The sequence below is a fragment of the Prunus mume genome, linkage group LG3 (genome assembly GCF_029339155.1).
Source record: "Prunus mume cultivar Tortuosa linkage group LG3, ASM2933915v1, whole genome shotgun sequence".
Classification (NCBI taxonomy): domain Eukaryota; kingdom Viridiplantae; phylum Streptophyta; class Magnoliopsida; order Rosales; family Rosaceae; genus Prunus; species Prunus mume.
In genome coordinates this window covers 1,948,771-1,969,151 of record NC_142700.1, presented here as the reverse complement: position 1 = coordinate 1,969,151, position 20,381 = coordinate 1,948,771, and the positions used below count along the sequence as shown (strand labels likewise).

Below are 20,381 nucleotides of genomic sequence, written 5' to 3'. Positions count from 1 at the left end.
CAACGCAACAACATTTTAGACTTTGATTTTTCTTTTTCTTTTTTGCCACAATGGACTGCCAATCAATCAAAGGCTGAATTGGAGGATAGCAAATAGCATACAATGGACTGCCACCCACCAAGCCCACAATAAATTTTAATTTTATTATCGATATGTTTGGGAATTTATTTATAATAGAACAAACAAATCATAATTTAAATTATTTTAAATTAATCTTATATATATAGCGGAATTTGAAATTAAGTGAAAAGAACGAGCTCATTGATTTGACCAACTGGCCTAAGACATGCAACTTCAACTTATCTTTTCATTTTTGAAAGAGTGAAAAAGTTAATTTATGTTTTACTTTAATTTGCAAAAGATAATAAATAATTTTGTCTTGCTAAACAAATCTCATTTCTAATAAGTTAGTGGTATTGTTGAACTCTTATTTTTATATAAGAAATTGTAATTTATCCCAAAAAAACGATTCTCCCACAAGCTTATCTAAATAGCAATTTGGCTTTGGACGTGACCTCCATGATTAAGACGTGGAGATAGAGATTCCATACCAAGAATTTAAAATTAAAAAAAATATTCAATTTTAGCGTCAATTACGCGTTTGAAGTCGCCTTGGCCATGAAAACAACCTGGAACCCTTATTCAAATTAAAATTCAAGAATGTTTTGGTTGAATTATTATTAAATTAATTAAACCAAGAAAATAAAAATACTTGGAACATTTGCCTTCCAATGCCCAAAAAGCGTGACAAAAGCAGGAAAGGCGTCCTCCTAAATTGTAAACATAAGACAATTAAGCCGTGCAAGCGTTTTATTCAAAACTGGATGTCGTTTTTACAAAGTCTTGTTTAGTTAGAGAAACTCGGAAGAATCATCCCATTGAAGGACAGCAGAGTCTAAGTTCTGCTCTCTTTTCAGCTTGTCCTTCACAAACCAGTCGCATACCTTGCCAGCATTTAGCTCCTCAATTCGGCAACCTTCTTGCTCTGATATCACCCTCAGCAGATTCAAAGACGATATCTATGTACACATATTTATACACAAAATTTAAAATGAATAAATATTTAGAGAGGAAATTAAAGAATAAAAATGTGTATATATTAATTTCTACTTACCGTTAAACGACATAGGAACCTCTCGTGAGTGCTGAGACCAGATATTTCTACTAGACCAGCTTCTTCTAGGGTTAGGAAAGGTCGTCTTTCGCTGCTTTTCTCCTCAGCTGCTTCTCCTCCTTGTCCACTGCTACTTGCTCTCACGCCAAGTTTTCTTTTATGGGGGCTCAGTATTTTGCATGGTGCAAAATGGGCACTTTGAGTTTTTGCTGCTTGTTGAAGTTGATGAGGGTTTGAGAGGAAGGGTGAGTTATGGTGGCTTTTGCAAAGCTTGAGCGAGAACATGTTATCTGATTTAGGTGAAGGGTTTTGCTCTGTTTCTTGAAGTAAATGCGTGTGTTCGTAGTGGCAAGACAAGAGCAAGAAGAAGAACAGGGGAAGAGAAGCTTATCGCTTTTATTTTGAAAGATTTGTTATTTGTGGTGGAGACCGGAGAAGGTGGTTTGTTAGCAGATTAGATTGGGCTTTGCAGCCTGTGGCGTCAAGACCGATGGGTTTGGCTTGGGCTATAGTGAGCACTATTGAACTCCATCTTTCTAAAATGAGCCCATGGAATTTTGCCATGTGCATAATTTGATCTGTAACCACTGAATTCATCCACGTTTTAATCCAAGTCAACATAGCCATCAATTATTTATCATACCAGTAGATTTTGAGTTTTCCCAATGTCCTTAACTTCTCAATTTTCATTCATTTTGTGTAATAAATAGGGTAGTTTTGCTCACATACATTGAGATTCAAGCGATTAGAAAGAGAGATCGATCGAATTTGAGCGTAAAGGAACGGATATATTGCCTTGCCTTAACTAACTAGCTTAACTCAACCTTGCAATTGGACTCATTTTTCAAACCGATAGGATATTGACTTGAAATTTGATAGAAATAATATACATGTATACAAACTACACAAAAGAAATTTATACATGTCCCATCAAAATTTACACCAAAAAGCAATAAGCTGATGAGCTAAAAGCGAGACACCTCTCAAATTTGATTAATCTCGTTTGTAGCTGCTTGCTTTGGTTTAGATTAAAGAGTAAAACGACACCGCTGATCAGTTAGGACCCCAACAGCTCAAGTACATGACAGTCCTGAGAGACTCCTCTGCTTGCTTAACCTTGTCACTGTTGCCAGCCTTGAAAGCACCCGAATCAACAGATGAAGAGAAACGCCATGAAGATGAAGAAGAAGAAGAACAAGAAGAAGATGATGAACCACCACACTTGGGAGCCTGCTCTTTGACCCCCTGCATGACCCTCATCCCTGCCTGGTACACCGCTCTACTCACGTCCCTCAAGCTCATGCCCAGATAATAATATCCCACAAATGAATTTTCAAAGCAACAAAAAATCTTGGGTTGCAATTGTTTTTTTATATATCAGTTTCGCTTTTGGATTGATCTTGCTTGTATATATAGAGAGGGTAAAGAGAGAAAAAGGTGAATTCAGTAGATGAATCCCAGGTTTTAGAAATCTATGGCTTTGTTGACCGCTGAAAACATGGGAAACAGACGGCAGTGATGTGATGGATAGCGTGATCACAACGGACTTTGCAATGACAACTTGGGGGGGAAGTGGGGCCCTATCCAGTGAGCGAGGGCCACGTGTCTTAGGATAGCTCTAAACTTCAGGATAAGGACAAGATTTTCGACGTGGGATTCTGGAAGTTTCTGTCTTCCGGATTTTAAATAATTATCCTTTACATGATAAAAGATCATTTCTGATTTAGATGTTTTGAATTATTCTTGATCAGGGTAAACACGTTATAAAATGATTTTATCTAAACGATAGATGAGGCACGGTAAGACCATCTCCAACCATGTTTGGGCTAAACTCAAATTTTTACCCTCCAAAATACAACTATTCATGTATTTTCAGGACTCAAAAATTTTTTTCCTCCAACCTTGTAGACTCATAATTTGAGTCCGCAACTTTATTAAATTGTTTAAGAATGATTAACCCCTAGATTTTGTTTCTTGTTAATTTTTCTTGACATTATTTTTGTTTCAACACTCGTGATTTAATTTTCTAAACATTTTAACCTAAAAAAATAAAATTCCAAAACATAATTGAATTTCACTTAAAAAAAAATAAGTACAATACCATACGTATGCGGAATAATTCGAACTCTTCATTGAATTATGTAAGTGTGTTTAAACTATCTAAGTATTTTTAAATAAACGACAATCATTAAATTTTGCTGTTGAGATTGCTTAAAATTAATCATGATTATTAATTACAAATATAGTTGTTGGAATATTAAAATAAAACAAAACAAAAAAAAACAAAAAAAATAACAGCTTCAAAAAAAATTATAAAAAGCGATTTTGGGCCACAAAATTATCACCAGCAAAATGGATGAATTCCACCCAAGATTTGAGATTTCTCAATTTCCACCCCAAAATACATGGGTTGGAGATGGTTTTGGAGGCTAAACTCAAAATTTGAGTTTCCACCCAAGGTTGGAGATGGTCTAAGAGATTTGTAATTCATTGAGGCCCAAAAATTCAAGGTGAGCTTAAATATATTTTCAGCCCACTACAACACTAAGCAGAAAATTCTTATTTGCTTGCTAAACGATTTGTGGTATGAATGGTTCGAGCATTCACAGGCCATTGATGGTCAAAGAGTGGAAGTTTTGGGCTACTTGAGAGCACCAAAACTTAAGCATATTCCTTGAGTCCAAACATATGGGTAAGCATGAGAAAAAACCTAGTAGCTCATCACCTTAAGAAAACCTAATAGCCCATAACACGTGAGAAAGTCCCACATTAGCCAAAGCTTCCAATAGTCTGAAGAAATCAAAATGAACTCACAAGTTGAAAACAAAAAAGCCCAGACCTTATAAAATATCCAACGTCGTGCATATCTGTTAAAACCAAATCGCAACCAAACCACCTAAAACAAGCAAACCCATGTGCTGATCACCTTTTTGACCAAATACCCTTACCTATTCTTTCCTCTTCAAGCTTTGGTAAGAAAACAAGAAACAAAAGTGGGTGGCTCCTCACCAACATGGAGAAGTCCAGCTACCTGAGGACCTTTGATCCTCAAAAAGCTGCGTACCTATGGATTCAGGCTAGGGAAATTTCACCAAATAAGAGTAAATGAAAGAAAGTGAGGAAATTAGGAGAGGATGGCTTGACAAAAGTAAGGTTTTCATAGCTTATAAAAGGAGTCACTTTCTTCCCAGCAAAGACAACTCACCTTGGTTGCTACAAGCCTCCCAGCAACCATGAGAATTCATCGAAAGCAAGCATCCCCTATGGAACCCTTCAATTTCATGCTTTATTCTTCCATCTTCCTCATTTCTCTCTTTCAAAACCCACATCCAAGAGAGCAAACATCATCTCTCATCTCTGAAATCCTTCAATTTCAAGTCTTGTTATTCCATTGCTTCCTATTTTCTCTTCTGTCAAATCACCCAGGAGCTTGATGAAGCTTTCGTCAAGCTGCTGGAAATATGCCAAAGCCACCCATACTTCTATCTTCTTCCTCGCTTTCCATAAACACACATCCAGAGAGCAATCATTATCTCTCATCCCTAAAACCCCTGCAATTTCAAGCCATATTCCTCCATTTTCTCCCATCTCAACTCATTCTCTCTCTCTCATGCTAAACTCATGAATACTCAGCTCTCATGCCACAAGCTTCTCATGCCAAGCTCAAGAAGTTATCTGTAAGCGACTGTTGGTTTCATTGGTGAAGCAGACCAAAGTGTTTCTTAAGGCTCAGCTACCCTTTCGAAACACTCTTGGGGCCTGATCCTTGAACTCAGACATAGGGGCAGCTTCACTTGTTTCTCTTTTTGGGCAACCCAAGTCCATTCGTCAAGCTGCTAGAATAAAAAGACCCTTACAAATTCAATTGGTTGAGAGTAGTTAGTTATGCATTTTAGATCGTATGTTCGAATCTCCCCTATTCAATATCGTCCCCTTCCTTTATATAGGTCATATCCCACAATATCATTTGTATTAAAGAAAATAGATGAGGCATGTACATGGCAAGAGGCTTCTAAACAACAAAATAGCCCATTTATTGAGACGTTAGCAAATGTACTTGATTTATCGAGACGTTAGCAAATGTACTTGATTTATCGAGACATTGACCTATAAAATTGTATACTTTGTGACATGAGTATAAATTGTATTAGGTTGTTATGAGATTATTCATCCAAGAACGTGGAGCACAAAATGAGTCTAAGCTAAGCACAAATTGTTTGAAATTATTTTTTCAAAATTATTTTTCAACTAGCAAGATTAATATTTCTAACCAAACAATTTTACATTATAAAAAAAATATATATATATTTAGGGCGAGTTTGAAGTCATAATCTAAAGAGAAGGGTTTAAAAAATGGCCCAAACTGAAATGATAAAATGGATAAGCGAATTTGGGCCTTATAAAATTTTACCAAATTTGCAGCTTGATCTCCACCAACCGCCTTTTAACAATGTTTAACTCAAACTATACAATGACTAGGCCTGGGCACGGATCGGTTCGGAATGGTAGAAAGCTCTTCCGTTAACCAAACCAAAGACTTGTAGACTTCGGATTGGTTAACCTAATATTCGGTTCGGATTGATTCGGATACGCCGGTAGTACCGTAATAAAAACATACTAATAAAAATACAATTTATAATACTTTCACATAACATAAGTTCTTGAACAAATACACCAAATTATCCTTATAAAATATAAAAATCCAATAATCTAATTCATTCAAGTATGAAATCAAATAACTTAGTCACTATATCATTCAATAAATACTCAAGATGTAATGGGAGCCACTTGTGTTTGTTGTTTGAACATTTGAGTGTTATTTTTACCGAATTCTCTACATTTATGTAAATGGTGTTGACATTTATTCTGCGTAGGGTTATTTAGTTTTTCATGCTGAATTCAACCATATAAAGAAAATAAAATTTGGATTAACGGTTGGAAAGTTACAGGTAAAAAAAGATACAAATGTCGAAATTGAAAAACATAGGAAATTCATAAATTCATCTATGATCAAAAAGTGCTACAATACCCGAGTGATAAAGAAGTGATAGAATAATGAGTGATACAATGATGATAAAGAAGTGATATAACAGTGATAAAGGAGTGATACAAAGTATTGATTGTATTTATTATTAGTTTCTTATTTTGTATTTAAATAATAGAATAAGTATAAATATCGGATCGATACGGATTTTCGTCGGGTTAGAAATATTGTTACATTAATCAAATCAAATATCTCAGTACGGATCGGATCGGAATAATTAAAATTAAAAAATAATTATTTAACCAAACCAAACCAATACGTCATACGTCAGTACTGTACGGTTGGTATGCAGATAATTCGGATGAGATGCCCATCCCTACAGCCGACCGTTTAACCCGCCATGATTCTCGTCCACTCAGCCCGGCATTTCTCGACCGTCCGATTCAGTCAGCCCGATCCGGCGGTCCGCAGGCGACGCTTCAGCGTGAGGTCGAGTTTGCCGTTCGGCACTGAGAAGGCCAAGCACCATCGGGAGCTGGAAGCAGCCGTCGATGCCGTAGAGAGAGCTTGCGCGCTCTGCGTCGAAGTCCAATCGTCTTTGCTATCGAGTAAACGACGGGTTGTTGAAAAAAACGACCAGACTCCGGTCACGGTGGCGGATTTTGGTGTCCAGGCGCTCTTGAGTTTGGGTAATTGCTAATTAGTCCTTTTGTTTTTGGTATTTATTTTCTTAGCAAATTTTGATTGGAGTTTGGTGGTGGCAGAGCTTGGTAAACGCTTCCCTTCCATTCCCTTGGTGGCGGAAGAAGACTCTGCGTTTGTACGTTCAAATAATCTAGTGGGCCCAGTTTTCGATGCGGTTATTAGCAAGACCAGCCATGGAGAAAACCCATGGACGCCTGATCATGTATTGGAAGCCATTGACAGAGGGGGCCAGGATGGTTTTACTTTCGGAGCTCAGCCGGCCACGTATTGGGTTTGTTTCGGATTTGCATTTGCATCGTATGCTTGAATTGAACATTACAAAGATTGCAGCTTTGTGTGTGTTCCTTATGCTCTCTCCTTAAAAATCGTTGCTTTCTTTCATGGTTGCAGTTTTTAGTTAAACATTGTTGCCTTCCAAAATGAACTGAGAAGCATAATGCAGGTACTGGACCCAATTGATGGCACAAAAGGATTTGTGAAAGGAAATCAGGAATTGTATGTGGTATGTCTTACTAACTTCAACAATGTTGCATTGAGTTTCTTTCTCCTCTCCCTGATATTTGGTCATGACAGTGAGTTTTGAATCTTATGGCACCTGTAATTAACTTTGCTATGGAATACAACAGATATTTGCTTGTAAATTTATTCATCGGTCATCAAGTTGTAGTTATATAATTGCGTCTAATGTCGTATCGACATTACAAGATGCATTTTACTGTATCTAAACTAATCAAATGCTGCTAGAAGTTGACACTATTGAAATTATACTATTCAAGAGTCTCTTCTTCCAACCCAACCTTCCTGATAGTATTACTAAGGATGTTTTTATTCAAACTTAGGATGCAGGAAATAAATACAAAATGGAGTAATTTATGTTGTGTATATAATCATAGATACAGAAAGAATACGCAATCTACACAATGGAAGTATCCAAGTAAGAGGCAAATAGAAAGAGAAAGAGGGGAAGCTTAACTCAAGTAGGAATTGTGAATATAATCATAGAAACAGAAAGAACACGCAATCTGTTCTACACAATGGAAGTATCCAAGTAAGAGGCAAAGAGAAAGAGCAAGAGGGGAAGCTTAACTCAAGTAGGAATTTTAGACAAATTCTACCAAGTTATTGTTATAGAAATCTCTATATAATGCCTTTTTTGTGTGGAGAAAAACCCAGAGGTAAATGGATGTCTTCGTTATTGGTCAGACTGAAAATAAATCTTCAGGAGATTACAGCTTTTAAGTGATTATGGTTGCTATTGCTTTCTTATTTAAGAAGTAAGGCCAATGGTGTCAAATCAGGCCAATGGTGTCAAATCAAACATAGTAATAGCACTTTTATGTTGCAAAAAGAAATGATTGAAGCTGTTTTCTGTATAGAATTTCGTACCTGTTTCACTGCATTGCTTATTACCATATGAGTTGCCTATAAACGACCTCAATTTTCAGGTAGGTTTGGCTCTTGTAGTTGACGGACAGATTGTATTAGGTGTCATGGGCTGCCCAAACTGGCAGAATGATGTATCCAACAAATCCACCTCTGAAGTCCAGGAAGAAAAAAACACTCCACCTGGATCAGGGATTATTATGGTTGCTCATACAGGGTGTGGCACGTGGACAAAACGCCTGTCATCTGTGCTAAATCTCACAGCCAAAATGCATTATTCTTGGACCCAATGCTACGTTGATGGATGTTGCATGGTGGAAGAGGCGCGCTATTCTATCAGAGCGAGTGATGCATGGGAGTCATATCCGCTGTCAGCTTTGTTCACCTCAACAACTAGTGCTGATAGCATTGATGAGGGTCAAATTCTTCTTGTGAAATCTTGTTGCGGAAGGTTTATTATCTTCCTCCTTGACTACTTCTACCAAAAAGTCAGATTGCTCATATATCTTAAAGTAGTTTTAGGTGATTGTTAAACTTGTTCTTCTATCTGTTTACTCTCGCATACATAGAAAAACAATCTATACTCTATCACCAATTGCCTGTGTTGCACAATGACTCATTGACCACTGTTTGCACAGGATGGCCTTGTGTCTCAAGTTTACATAGCAAAAGTTTCTCTATTAGTGTTGAATCTGATTCACCATTGTACAATTGGCTCTTGACATATTAGTCTTATTAGAATAAAGTGAAGGGTCCGTATTTCTGAAATTCCATTATCCATTACAAATTACTTTCAGCTTCTTGGTCAATGCTTACAGGAACTTGTATGTACCTTTCTTCTTTTTCTCATGCAGTTTATCCAAGTATATAATGGTGGCTTCAGGCGGGATATCTATTTATATGCAGAATGTGAAAGTTCAAAAAGTTACCAAGGTATTGCAATTCATTCCAGTTGTAAGTGGATTTTTGGAACTACATCAGTATGACTTACTTCAACTTATCACAATGTAGGCTTGGGATCACGCTGCTGGTATTATATGTGTGCATGAAGCAGGGGGAAAGGTATTTTTCTATGACTCTTTTTGAAGTATCGCATAATGTATCCAACTTGGTGCATTTAAGTCATAATACATATTATAAAATATGAGTTTGCTGCTAAGCTCCACTGTAGGATTGGTATAAACTGCAAAGAGGTTAACTAATGAGAATTCAGAACAGAAAACTAAAATTGGAGGCCTTTGACTATTTCTGGTATCTATATTTTCTTTTTAAAGTTATTTATGATTGTTTTATCTATTGCAAAACAAAATTTCTCCAGCCTTCCTTGGAGAAGTGTTTTCTGACACTAGGTAAAACAGACTGATAATCTAGGATGACACCTCTTGCTTCAATGGACTAAATAGAGCGAACTAAACAAAATAACACCTACATGTACAACAGGAGGAGCCAGTACTTTGTTTATTGATACTTGTTCCATTGAGAAATCCCAATATCCTCCTTTTAAGAGATTATCCCCTGTAAAACCAGGTGACTGACTGGAAGGGAGATCAAATTAATCTTGCAGCAGATCAAATTGGACGGAGGAATATATACCCTTCTGGTGGTATCCTTGTGACAAATGGCAACTTGCATAACCGGCTTGTAGAGATGATATCTTCCAATTCGTCCACTGTTGCACGGTGATTACTATTTCAAATACGTATTTATATTTTTGTTTCAATTTGATTGTATTTTTTGAAATATGGCAAGAAACTCTTCGGAATGCCATATGACATTAATTCTTCATGTGCACTATTGTCCCCTAAAATTGTCATACACAATTCTTTTCCAGCTACCAGATCCCAGTGTAAGAGAAACCAGATTCTTTACAAGTCAATGTAATAACCATACTTTCTATTAGAAACAGATTTCAGTTCCTTTTTTTTTTCTTTTGGTCTGAGATTTCAGTTCCTCAAGCAAAAGATCGTTTAGGTTTGTGAAAGTATGATACCCTTTCTGACACTTGTTCCATAGGGGTTGGGTCAGGTGGTGCATTTTTTCACCAACTACAATTTTTTATACTCAATTGCTCTGATTGATAGGAGTTCTCTTAACCACGTTCCATCCTTGGCTCCCATCTTAATAGGAAGCATGTTAGCGTTAGTCGTTCAAACAGGTATCCTTATTGTAGATTCCGCAGCAATTAACAGTTCGTTCATGGCTCTGTTTTGAGCAACTTCTATGAAAACCCTTCTAGAGAAATATTTTCCTTCAGATGAACTCAAGCCCACCATAAGTAAATCAATATGCCAAGAAATGATTGGCCCCCAAATAGGGAAAGTCAAACAAATCGCCTGTTTGTGAGTGCTTTTGAAAGGGCTAAAAGCTTTTCTGACAGTGTTTGGCAGAAAAGTTTAGAAGCGCTTCTGGGTCATAGAAGCACTTCTTAGAGAAGCACCTGCTATGTACTTTTTCAGGAAGCACTCCCAAGTGCTTTTTCACGAAGCACTTTAATTTTTTATGAAAATTCTAAATTTTTATAATAAAAGCGTTTTTGTTAGAAGCGCATATGAGCAGAAGTACTTCATGAAAAAGCAATCCCAAACGAGCCCGAAGATCGTACATACATTGACATTTCAGCTTGAAACCACTGTTCTTATGACACGTTGTGATCTCGTGAATGGTGCTCATCCTATCACCATTTCCAGAGGCTTCCATCAAACCCATCAACATGCCCTACGTGTCCCCAGAATGCTTACGTTGAGTACAATTCTAGTTCTTGAAATCTCATCATCTTTAGGGTTTGATCACACGGATAATATGTAGTTTAGAAGCTTGTGGATTCAACATGGACTACGTACTAATAAAGAAAACAAAATATTATATACATCTTTAAAAAACGTAGAAAAATATTATATAAATTTGCTTATGAGTTGTAATAGTGACTGTGCAACTCTTTGGATCTCGTATCTCAGCATACTCTAATTTATGTGAACTCTGTCAACGAAATTGCATGGAACAAATAATTAATTCGTGCTTGTTAATCATTATTCAACGTTTGTTGTACGACATTTTAAAAAATCTGCCAGGTATATATGTATTTTGGGATTCAGTCAACACTAACACGTATATGCATTTGTGTTTTGGCTACATGTATGTACAAGCAAACCCTAAGATTTGGACCATTAATTACCGTTTTTAGTTTTAGACGTAATCGTCAGTATTCTGTATTTTAAGCAGTAATCCACTTTTCTGTATAATAATTAAGCTATTTTGTTAATTAAATTAAGTGGACGTTGCCTCCTTGATACCAAGCATGGAGACATTAGCCTACGGTCGCGTATATTAATCATGAAAATACCAAAGCTAGTAATACTCTTCTTCTTATACGATTTGTATACAATTATATACTACCCAGCTCCTTTTTTTTTTTTTTTTTTTTTTAAACTCTAACTCCCATGCATATTGTGCTATCTTTAAATTAATGACTCCTTTTAATGATACAAATAATTTTGAGGGAGGTATGACTTTAATATATGACTTCGAGCTTGAATTACATTAATGTAGCCGTTCAAACCAATGAAAATCTAGGCTAGCTTGAGGGTTTTATAATCAAAGGTAAGGGGTGAGAAGGGGACACAAGCAAGGTGAGGGATTGGCTTAGAGATTACAAGGTGAAGATCTTAGTAGATGATTAAAATAATGTTTGACCGTACACCATTTGTATGCTTATATAAAGGTGAATAAGACAAGACGCCATGAACAGTGTGTCCACATGAAATCACGTTTATTACAACGATATTATATTTAAATTTATGGGCACCTCTGAAAAGTGTACACTAAAACATCTAAGGGACACCTGTCCAAATTAAACATTTGTTTTAGTTTTATAAACTCAATTAGTACTTTAATTAATGTGTTTTTAAAGTTGACTTAACGTAGTACTAATTGAAACTACTGGCCTGGTTGGATGACCAAAATGCTTCCAGATCACCAGATGGCCTATTAAGGAAGTTTAACACACGAAATTCAAACTCATCGCATAAACTCGTTGATCAATCCCCTGATTAAGGTAATAATAATGATTAATTAAATAGAGAGAGAGAAACAAATAAAGTACAGCATAGACTTTCGTACGTCATGATCGGAGGGACCTTGTTTATTTTGTTGTTGGGAAGAGACTTGGAGATTAAATAATAGACGTCAGATTTCCTCAAGTGGCAGGCTAATGATGGTCCGATATATTTAATTAATTTTAAATTAGGCCATCCGGTTCAGGCAAGTGCTTGCTTTTTCAACGGTCTACAACCCTCTTTCGGATGAACTAACGTCTTGCATTCAGACACGTAACATGTAAAGTTGCATTCCACCTAATCAATCAGATTAATTACTCAGAGTCTCCAACAATTTTGCGCTAAGCAAAACAGCTTCGTAAACTGGAGATCGTCATGCATGCAAATTGCAATGCAATTTTGTTTTCCTCCAGGAAAATAGATTGTTATAAGTCATACTAATCAACATTATTTGACGGTAGATCATAGATCATGCACATGATCGGTGTACGTGGCAAGCATGGCTATTAATGGCTATGATTGGGTCAACTTATAAAAACCATTGCTTAAAATAGTCATAAAGTGATAAGGTGCCAACTGCCAACCACGATATAGATAATCAAGCTTTGAAAAAAATAGTGTGCATTTCTGCTGATTGGAGCTCTTTTAATATATTAATATAATTACATCACTAATGGCCACTGTTAGTTTGACGGGACTAGACAAACCATAATTAATTAATTAATTAAGTTAAGATTGAAATTAGAATGAAGGAATCTTGAGTCGATTTCTTGAACTAGTGTAATTACTATTCTTAGTCTAATCGGAAATTGTATAAGAAAACCATTACACATATAATTGCTCAATCAGTTTCGCTTCAAGTCAATGAAGTGAAGTTGTTGACGTTTTGATTGACAGCAAGTTCCAAATGGGTTTGAGAGTGAGAGTGAGAGTGAGAGTAGAACGTGGTTTAGTTCACTAAGCAAAGTTAAAGTCAAACTGGTTTTGTTTGTTTATACACTGTTAATTGGTAAAATCAAACTAACAAAAGAAAAAAACACAAGCGCTTAAAACGATGTTATATATTTGAATTTGATTCTGATTAATTACGGAATTTTTGGTTATTTATAAGATGATAACCATGCTAATTACATTATAATTCAAGTAAATTTCTTAATTATTTGTGTGTGTATAATAGTGTGTACGTACTAATATGCAACATGTGACATCCGCTTTGCAATATTAAAATTTTGTAGGAGCCTTTTTTATCTGCATAATAAATGCCTCTATGTATTTCGGCAAACACCGAACTCCATTATTGCCGTCTTCACATCTTGTATTAAATGCTTCTCCTCAGTCTCATCACGTAACCTAACATTTTCATAGCTAGCTTTGACTGCCTCTTTGGAAGTGTCCGTACAGTTAAATTGATGTCTCAAAAATGTTGAATCATTTGACCTCCCACCACGAAACTGCAGATTCCCGGCTATCTTTTTCAATTTACTTGTAAGGGAGCAAATGGTGTTGTACTCCGATTCGGTCTGTATAACATGTACAATTTTATTTGATTTGAGGTGTTTTCTGATTTTATTCAGAATGATTTATTATGTGATTTGTTCAGTCGGAAGCAACATCCCGTTGTAATTTTTTATTTTATCAATAAAGTTTTTCTCGTTCCGTCAAGATTCTCTTTGAAAAAAATGTTTTATTTTAAATAAAAAACGGAATAATTGAGTTGGCAAGCAATTATTTCTGAGTTATGTATTTATAGCAAGATGAAGAGGGCTCGTGATATTGGCGTGAGTTGAGCCATGCAGTGCAGGGGAAGAAGAAACGACGCCGTGAACGTGAAGTTCCAGTAAGGACACAATACTGGTCAGCTCACAAGTCACAAAGGAAAGACGCCCGGGGGGGTTACGTACGTGGCACCCATACTACAATATCTTATGTCGATGACAGCTAAGCCTCCCTAATATGAATGCAGAAAGCCAGGAGTGACACAACCCAATCCCGCCGGAAAACGATAACCCAAGAAGTAAAAACCAAGTAAGAATAGTTACTGCCCCCTACATTCAAGTTTGAATTATCTTCCATGTAAATTCGATTAATTTAAAATAATTTACACTATCGCTTGTACAAAAAAAAAAAAATCAATATTACCAAGGGAGATTCTCTATTATATCTAATATAAGGGTCCAAATGATAAAAAAAAACATATATTAAATGAACTTCAGAAACATACACAAAATTCATTTACAACATAATAAAGAGGCTTTTAACTTCTTATAAATTACAAAACTGCCATCAATTTTTTAAAACAAGCCCAACCCCCAAACCTCATAAAAATACCAAAAACACTCAATAAGACATTAAAGTAATTTAATAATTAAAATTAAATTCAATAAGGCTAATTGTCATTTTTTGAGTTTTTTTGAGATTTGTTTATAGAAATTAAATGGTATATAATTTATTTATATTATTAGTGCTAAAAATAGATATATAATTAAATATCTCTATTATTAAACACATCAAGTTGTCACATTGATTTCTGTATGTATAGTGCATCAATCAATTAAAAAGAAAACTAATTAAAAAAATAATTCATGCAGTGCATGGCCATGGATCATGGATGATGGGTAGGTACAAAATTATGCAAATCTAAAATATATGTAGAGAGAGAGAGAGAGAGAGAGAGAGAGAGAGAGAGAGATTGGAGTTGAAAACTTATTGAATCTTGATGATGACAATAGCTATGTTGGTTTCTCAAAGGAAAAGGGACACGTAGCCATGTTGATTAACAGAGGACGGCACCGAATCCTTTTGACTTCTCCCTTTTTTTTTTCTTACCCTTCCATTTCATGCCCTATTTATACATCTACGTCTTCCATACGGACCCTACAAACTAATCCATTATCTCTTACTAGCTACCCTCTTCCGTCTAAATCCTCCAAATTTTCGACCCATATTTCTCATCAATTAATACATGAGCTACAAACAGTACCACTAAGCTAAATACATATATTTATAAGCCTGTGGGTGTTGGAGCACTAATCCTAATCTCAGCCGTTCAAAGTAGAAGGATGGGAAGAGCACCTTGTTGCGACAAAAATGGCCTCAAGAAAGGTCCATGGACTCCGGAGGAAGATCAGAAGCTCCTTGATTATATTCAGAAACATGGTTATGGCAACTGGAGGACCCTCCCCAAGAATGCAGGTATATATTATGGGATTATGAGACTTGAAGCTTTGTTTATTTTCATTAAATTAACTTTTTCTCTTATAATTTTGAATTGTATATGATCAATAGGGCTACAAAGGTGCGGGAAGAGCTGCCGTCTCCGATGGACCAACTATCTCCGGCCAGATATCAAACGAGGTCGATTTTCTTTTGAAGAGGAGGAGACAATTATTCAACTCCACAGCATATTGGGCAACAAGTAATTAAGCTAAACTTTTTAATTAATTAGTAGTAGAAACTCAAATTGTCTCTTTAATAATATATAGTTCAACAGCTAATGGGTTTATTTCATATATAGGTGGTCTGCAATTGCGGCTCGTTTGCCCGGAAGAACCGACAACGAAATCAAGAACTACTGGAACACCCACATTAGAAAGAGGCTTCTCCGGATGGGAATTGATCCAGTCACCCACAGCCCTCGTCTTGACCTTCTTGACTTGTCATCCATTCTGAGCTCATCTCTCTACAACTCGTCTCACCAGCACCAAATGAACTTCTCAAGGCTGCTTGGCCAACCCATAGGCCTCAACCCAGAGCTACTGAGGCTAGCAACTTCTCTTATCCAATCTCAAAGAGAAAACAACCATAACTCAAACAGTTTCCTTCTTCAAAACTCTCAAGAAACAAACAACTTCCACCAACTTTGCAACAATCTCCAAATCCCATTTCAACAAGTCCAATCTAACCAACTTCAGCAGCCCATTCAAGAAATCTCATTCTCCAATGAAGCTCCACAACTCATCATGCAGCCGGCCAATGGAGACTACCCATCAAACCTAAGTGATTTTAGTTCACAAAACTCTCAACCCAGTGATTGGCAGCAAAGCAATGTTGGGCCTTCAAATTTTACTGATGAGTATGTTGAATTACCAAGCTTTGCATACGAGTATGGCTCAGATCACCACCAAACTATTTTGCATCCTTCACCTGAGACTTCAAATTTTCACTCCAACAACAGCAACCAGAATTTCAGCTTCACTACTTCAGTCCTCTCAACCCCTTCCTCAAGCCCAACGCCTTTGAATTCAAATTCGACGACGCACAATTTCAACAGCAGCACAGAGGACGAACGCGAAAGCTACTGTAGCAACATGTTGAAGTTTGACATCCAAGACATGTTGGATGTTAATGAATTCATGTGAAAAAATATTCATTATTATTATTATTGTTGTTGTCAGGATCAAACGATCATCCTATAATTAGAATTTTCCAATTTTCCGGGCATTGGGATTTGGTGCTGTTGATACATGTGAAATGGTCTAATAATTAGTCTTTGCAACTTTCGTAATCTTACTGTATCCTTAAGCAAGTTCTTCATGTCCCTTGTTTTTTTTCTAATGACACAATTATTGATGTGTCTTTTATTAATTGTCTCCTTAATTAGGATTATGTCCTATCATATTATAAAAAAGTTTATTACTTATTCATAGTAAAAAGCTTGTCATGTATTGAACTTGTGACAAATGCTCAGACAAAACCTGATGCAGACAATAATAATAATTAATCGATTTAGAATAATATTATTATTTTGGCTGACTCACAAGAAGAGTGACATTTTAATTAAATGTGTCACAGTAAAGCAACTATTTTTTTAATTTTCTATTTATATATAGAAATAACTATAAGAGGAAATAAAAAATCTAAGTGAAAAGCTTTGCTTGCACGAAGTTAACAAAGAGAAAGGAAGAGGAGCTCAAAGATTCGGTTTCTTGGATGCCGACAGTGAGTCCAATGTTCCGGCGACAGAGTCGGAGAAGTCTGCCGGGGGGGACATGGGAGTGACACCTGTTCACGCCACCTGTATGGCTAAGTGTCGTTTTCACGTACTAATAAAGTAATTATTTGCATGGGCGGATTGTCTTGAAATTGCAAGTTTGACGAAACGGGGTAAGTACGTGGCGTTGCATGAGCGGTGAGTATTATTATGTTGTGGGGACCACGTAAGCCAAGCCCTCGCTTTATTGAAAAATCATGGCGTGCTTCATGTGCTGGTTTCGTCTCTTTTATCATCTTCTTCTTCTTCTTCTTCTTCTTCTTCTTCTTCTTCTTCATGCTATTAGTTTGCTGCCGTATCATGCTAGAACCTAATATTAATTGCGTCAGCGTTTGGGACACGTGGACTCAATAATGCATATGTGGGCCCGGGACTTGAGTTTTGGTGTGACCGGTTGGACGATAGAGAGTGGTCTTATCCAGTTGGAACTTTACAACTTTAGAGGTCGTGCTGAGGCCTTTGTGGGCTGTGGCAAAAGGAAGACAAAGTACATGGTGGTGGTGGTGAGGATTTTGACTGCAAATTTCTACAATTGCTGATGTTTTCGGGAAGAATTTTGTGTTCATTGGGAATAGTTGGGCTGATGATTATTGATTAGCTTGAGTGGGTCCCTTTTTTTTATATACATTACGATATTTAATCAGAAATGTTAATTAACTGTGATTGTCAAAACAAATAAGTGACTCTCAGCTGTTGATGTTAAGAAATCTAAAGCGAGGGATTTGACCTAAATACAACTCATACTTCAGACTTTCTTTGTAAAGTTGGCTACAAAATTCAGAAATGGACATCAAAATTTATTGACAATATTTGTCCCTAGATAAATCAGCTATGGACAGCTCGTGAATCATGACCAAATATGACTTTGAACCTTGTCCTGGCCTTAATATGATCATCAATCAAAAGAAAAACAAAGAGCTGTATATATCTCAAGCGGGTCCCATGTGTATTTCTCAACAGATCTCCCTCCACTTCACATTGTTTCTTCCTGTACTAATGTCTGTCTTGGTGGTTCGTGGAATGTGTTATCCACACGTCTCTCTGAAACATCCTTTTTGCAGATTTACTTGCACATTGAACTCGTGTGGACGATCTTTTGGCTTGGTCTCTCCAATGGTTTTAGCATTTTGTGTGTGCACATTTAGGTATGACCGTCTTACAAGTTAATCCTAATTAAGAAAAAAATTAAAGTGAGAGTAAAAGATATTTGCAAGATATTTAGGTATGATCTTCTACACGCCCGATTAGAAGGTCCAATATCAAATATCGAGCTCATAAGTCTCATTCATTAATTATTGATGTTCAAGGTCAAACCCCTTTCATGCATGTAAGCCTTGCATCATTCATGCGTCAAGGAAAACTTAGGTAACTGATTAATATGTATGCATTGCGCGCCAACTAGACACCTGCCTCCAATGTGTTTGGTATGGTATGAGAAACTGTCCGTTTGATAACCATTTCAATTATATTTTTTAGTTTTTATTTTTCATTTTTTGTGCTAGAATATAGAGGAAAATGAGAGTGATAATGAGGGTGATGATGGGATTCTGAGAGGGTGAGAGGGGAGGATGAAAAAACCAAAACTATAATTTTCATAAAAAATTATAAATGCGTGAAATTGTTTACATCTGTATAAAATGCAGACAACTTTGTGGAATACAATGATTACGGCTGGGGTATGACTAGCAGCCGACCACAAACATCTACAGACAGAGAGAGAGAGAGAGAGAGAGAGAGAGAGAGAGAGGCTTTTCCATATCTCTCACTTTCTCTCGACCGCCCAAAGAAAAAAGACCTTCAACGTTTTGAATAAGTAAACTCCTAAAGTGGGTTTGTGTCTTTCAGCGCCTCAGTTTTTCTTTGAACAAATTGGTTCTCAACTTTCTTTCTAGCATGTGTTGTTTGTTTCTTTCTCGGTATATTTGAGACAAAAACGCACAAAAAAATTGAAAATGATGATAAGAATTTTAGGAAAATGGGGTCTCGCATGTGACAATTTTTCATTGAGGTGTGACGGCTCCTTTGACAATGAATGAATGGACTTTTGGAGGCTTCCTCTCATACTTGGAACAAGAAAGACAGATGGGGTTTCTGTTGCACTTGCAGAAGCAAAAGTTAGGCCAACTTGTGTGCCCATCAAATCCCTCTCAAAAGTTATGAGTTTTCATTTCTCACTGATAAAAGTTGTCAATCACTAAACGCAACGTTAATGTTCAATATACATTTGAGACTTTTCCCTAAAATTTAGAGTGTTGATAATAGATGAAAATCTATATCAAAGTTTTCTTCTTCTTCTTCACCGTGCATTAATTTCGATCCTCTGACTTGTAACAAGAATAATTGGGAATGTCTCGAATATTGTGCTCAAACTTTCGGCCGCATGATGAAAATTTGGGTTTTGGAACATCACCTCTTCCCTTGTCATAATCGAATTAATGCTACATATAATCAAAGACTACTTGAGTCAAACAACGCTTGGGATATAATTGGAGGGAAATTGTATATGTTTTCAAACATTAATAACCCATTAAAGTCAGCAAGAAGCAATTGTCAATCCATGTCCCTAGCCATATACGATCCTTATCAAGGAAGGAATCGAAACATTTGCGGTGGAATTTAAGTCTTTGACATTATGTTTGGAAGAGAGTTTTTGTTTTATTTTTATTTTTTCTAACGTTCTTATTGTAATAAAAGCGCACACACCACACACCCTTTCTAGGGTTACCCAATAATGTATTTCCACGATCAAAATCGTACAGATTTCAGGCTCAGCCGGTTGGTGAGTGACAACTAGACAAACGAAGGATTGATGTACATCAATGTAAACGCATCAAGGAAGAGATATGTGATCATGTATAGTTGTCTCTACAGATTGACTTGTTCAAAGTTTTGTTTGCATGACACATTCAAGTTAACATAAGAGAAAAAGTGAACAGTCCGGGAATCAGAATGGGAGGATCCACTGTCGTCAAAAATCATATATTCAGATTTATTAGATTAAAAGCTATAGGCACGTCGTCTATAATGACAGAAATTAATTCCAAATTGGTGACAAAGATTATAGGATAGCTTGGGGTAAGGACTTAGGACAATGGATCATATGAGAGAAACAGAAGGTCATCCAGCACATTGGCAAGGGGTGTTCATATTCAA

The 20,381-nt window shown here is 36.4% G+C and overlaps 3 protein-coding genes across 5 annotated transcripts; 2 read left to right on the top strand and 1 right to left on the bottom strand.

Moving 5' to 3' along the window:
• Window positions 1-778: 778 nt before the first annotated feature.
• Window positions 779-1,543, bottom strand: LOC103324628 (receptor-interacting protein). The gene is made up of 2 exons (XM_008226709.3): window positions 1,115-1,543; window positions 779-1,019 (listed from the first exon to the last, which is right to left on the bottom strand). The coding sequence occupies exons 1-2, from the start codon at window positions 1,397-1,399 to the stop codon at window positions 852-854; spliced, it is 453 nt and encodes a 150-aa protein (XP_008224931.2). The 5' UTR covers window positions 1,400-1,543; the 3' UTR covers window positions 779-851.
• Window positions 1,544-6,427: 4,884 nt separating this feature from the next.
• LOC103324626 (Inositol monophosphatase family protein) lies at window positions 6,428-10,089 on the top strand. Of its 3 annotated transcripts, none has more exons than XR_016125267.1 (7): window positions 6,428-6,787; window positions 6,863-7,074; window positions 7,246-7,305; window positions 8,249-8,708; window positions 8,825-8,938; window positions 9,041-9,119; window positions 9,198-9,248. XR_016125267.1 is itself a non-coding variant. In XM_008226706.3 (7 exons), exons 1-7 carry the CDS (start codon window positions 6,499-6,501, stop codon window positions 9,867-9,869), a joined length of 1,236 nt encoding a protein of 411 aa, XP_008224928.2. In that variant the 5' UTR covers window positions 6,432-6,498; the 3' UTR covers window positions 9,870-10,089. The 3 variants fall into 3 exon arrangements, 1 of the variants encoding a protein (XP_008224928.2); XR_016125268.1 differs by lacking the exon at window positions 8,825-8,938 and adding an exon at window positions 9,714-9,803 and having other exon boundaries at window positions 6,429-6,787; XM_008226706.3 differs by lacking the exon at window positions 8,825-8,938 and adding an exon at window positions 9,714-10,089 and having other exon boundaries at window positions 6,432-6,787; window positions 8,249-8,637.
• A 5,033-nt stretch (window positions 10,090-15,122) lies between these two features.
• Window positions 15,123-16,763, top strand: MYB102 (MYB-like 102). The gene is made up of 3 exons (XM_008226705.3): window positions 15,123-15,430; window positions 15,524-15,653; window positions 15,753-16,763. The coding sequence occupies exons 1-3, from the start codon at window positions 15,298-15,300 to the stop codon at window positions 16,594-16,596; spliced, it is 1,107 nt and encodes a 368-aa protein (XP_008224927.2). The 5' UTR covers window positions 15,123-15,297; the 3' UTR covers window positions 16,597-16,763.
• The last annotated feature ends 3,618 nt before the right edge of the window (window positions 16,764-20,381 follow it).

Coding starts and splice junctions, on each gene's coding strand:
- MYB102 (XM_008226705.3), top strand. CDS start 15,298: ATGGGAAGAGCACCTTGTTGCGACAAAAATGGCCTCAAGAAAGGTCCA. Junction 15,431..15,523: donor GACCCTCCCCAAGAATGCAG/GTATATATTATG, acceptor TATGATCAATAG/GGCTACAAAGGTGCGGGAAG. Junction 15,654..15,752: donor CACAGCATATTGGGCAACAA/GTAATTAAGCTA, acceptor TTTCATATATAG/GTGGTCTGCAATTGCGGCTC.
- LOC103324626 (XM_008226706.3), top strand. CDS start 6,499: ATGATTCTCGTCCACTCAGCCCGGCATTTCTCGACCGTCCGATTCAGT. Junction 7,075..7,245: donor CTCAGCCGGCCACGTATTGG/GTTTGTTTCGGA, acceptor AGCATAATGCAG/GTACTGGACCCAATTGATGG. Junction 8,638..9,040: donor GTGAAATCTTGTTGCGGAAG/GTTTATTATCTT, acceptor TTTCTCATGCAG/TTTATCCAAGTATATAATGG.
- LOC103324628 (XM_008226709.3), bottom strand. CDS start 1,399: ATGTTCTCGCTCAAGCTTTGCAAAAGCCACCATAACTCACCCTTCCTC. Junction 1,020..1,114: donor GGTTCCTATGTCGTTTAACG/GTAAGTAGAAAT, acceptor ATGTGTACATAG/ATATCGTCTTTGAATCTGCT.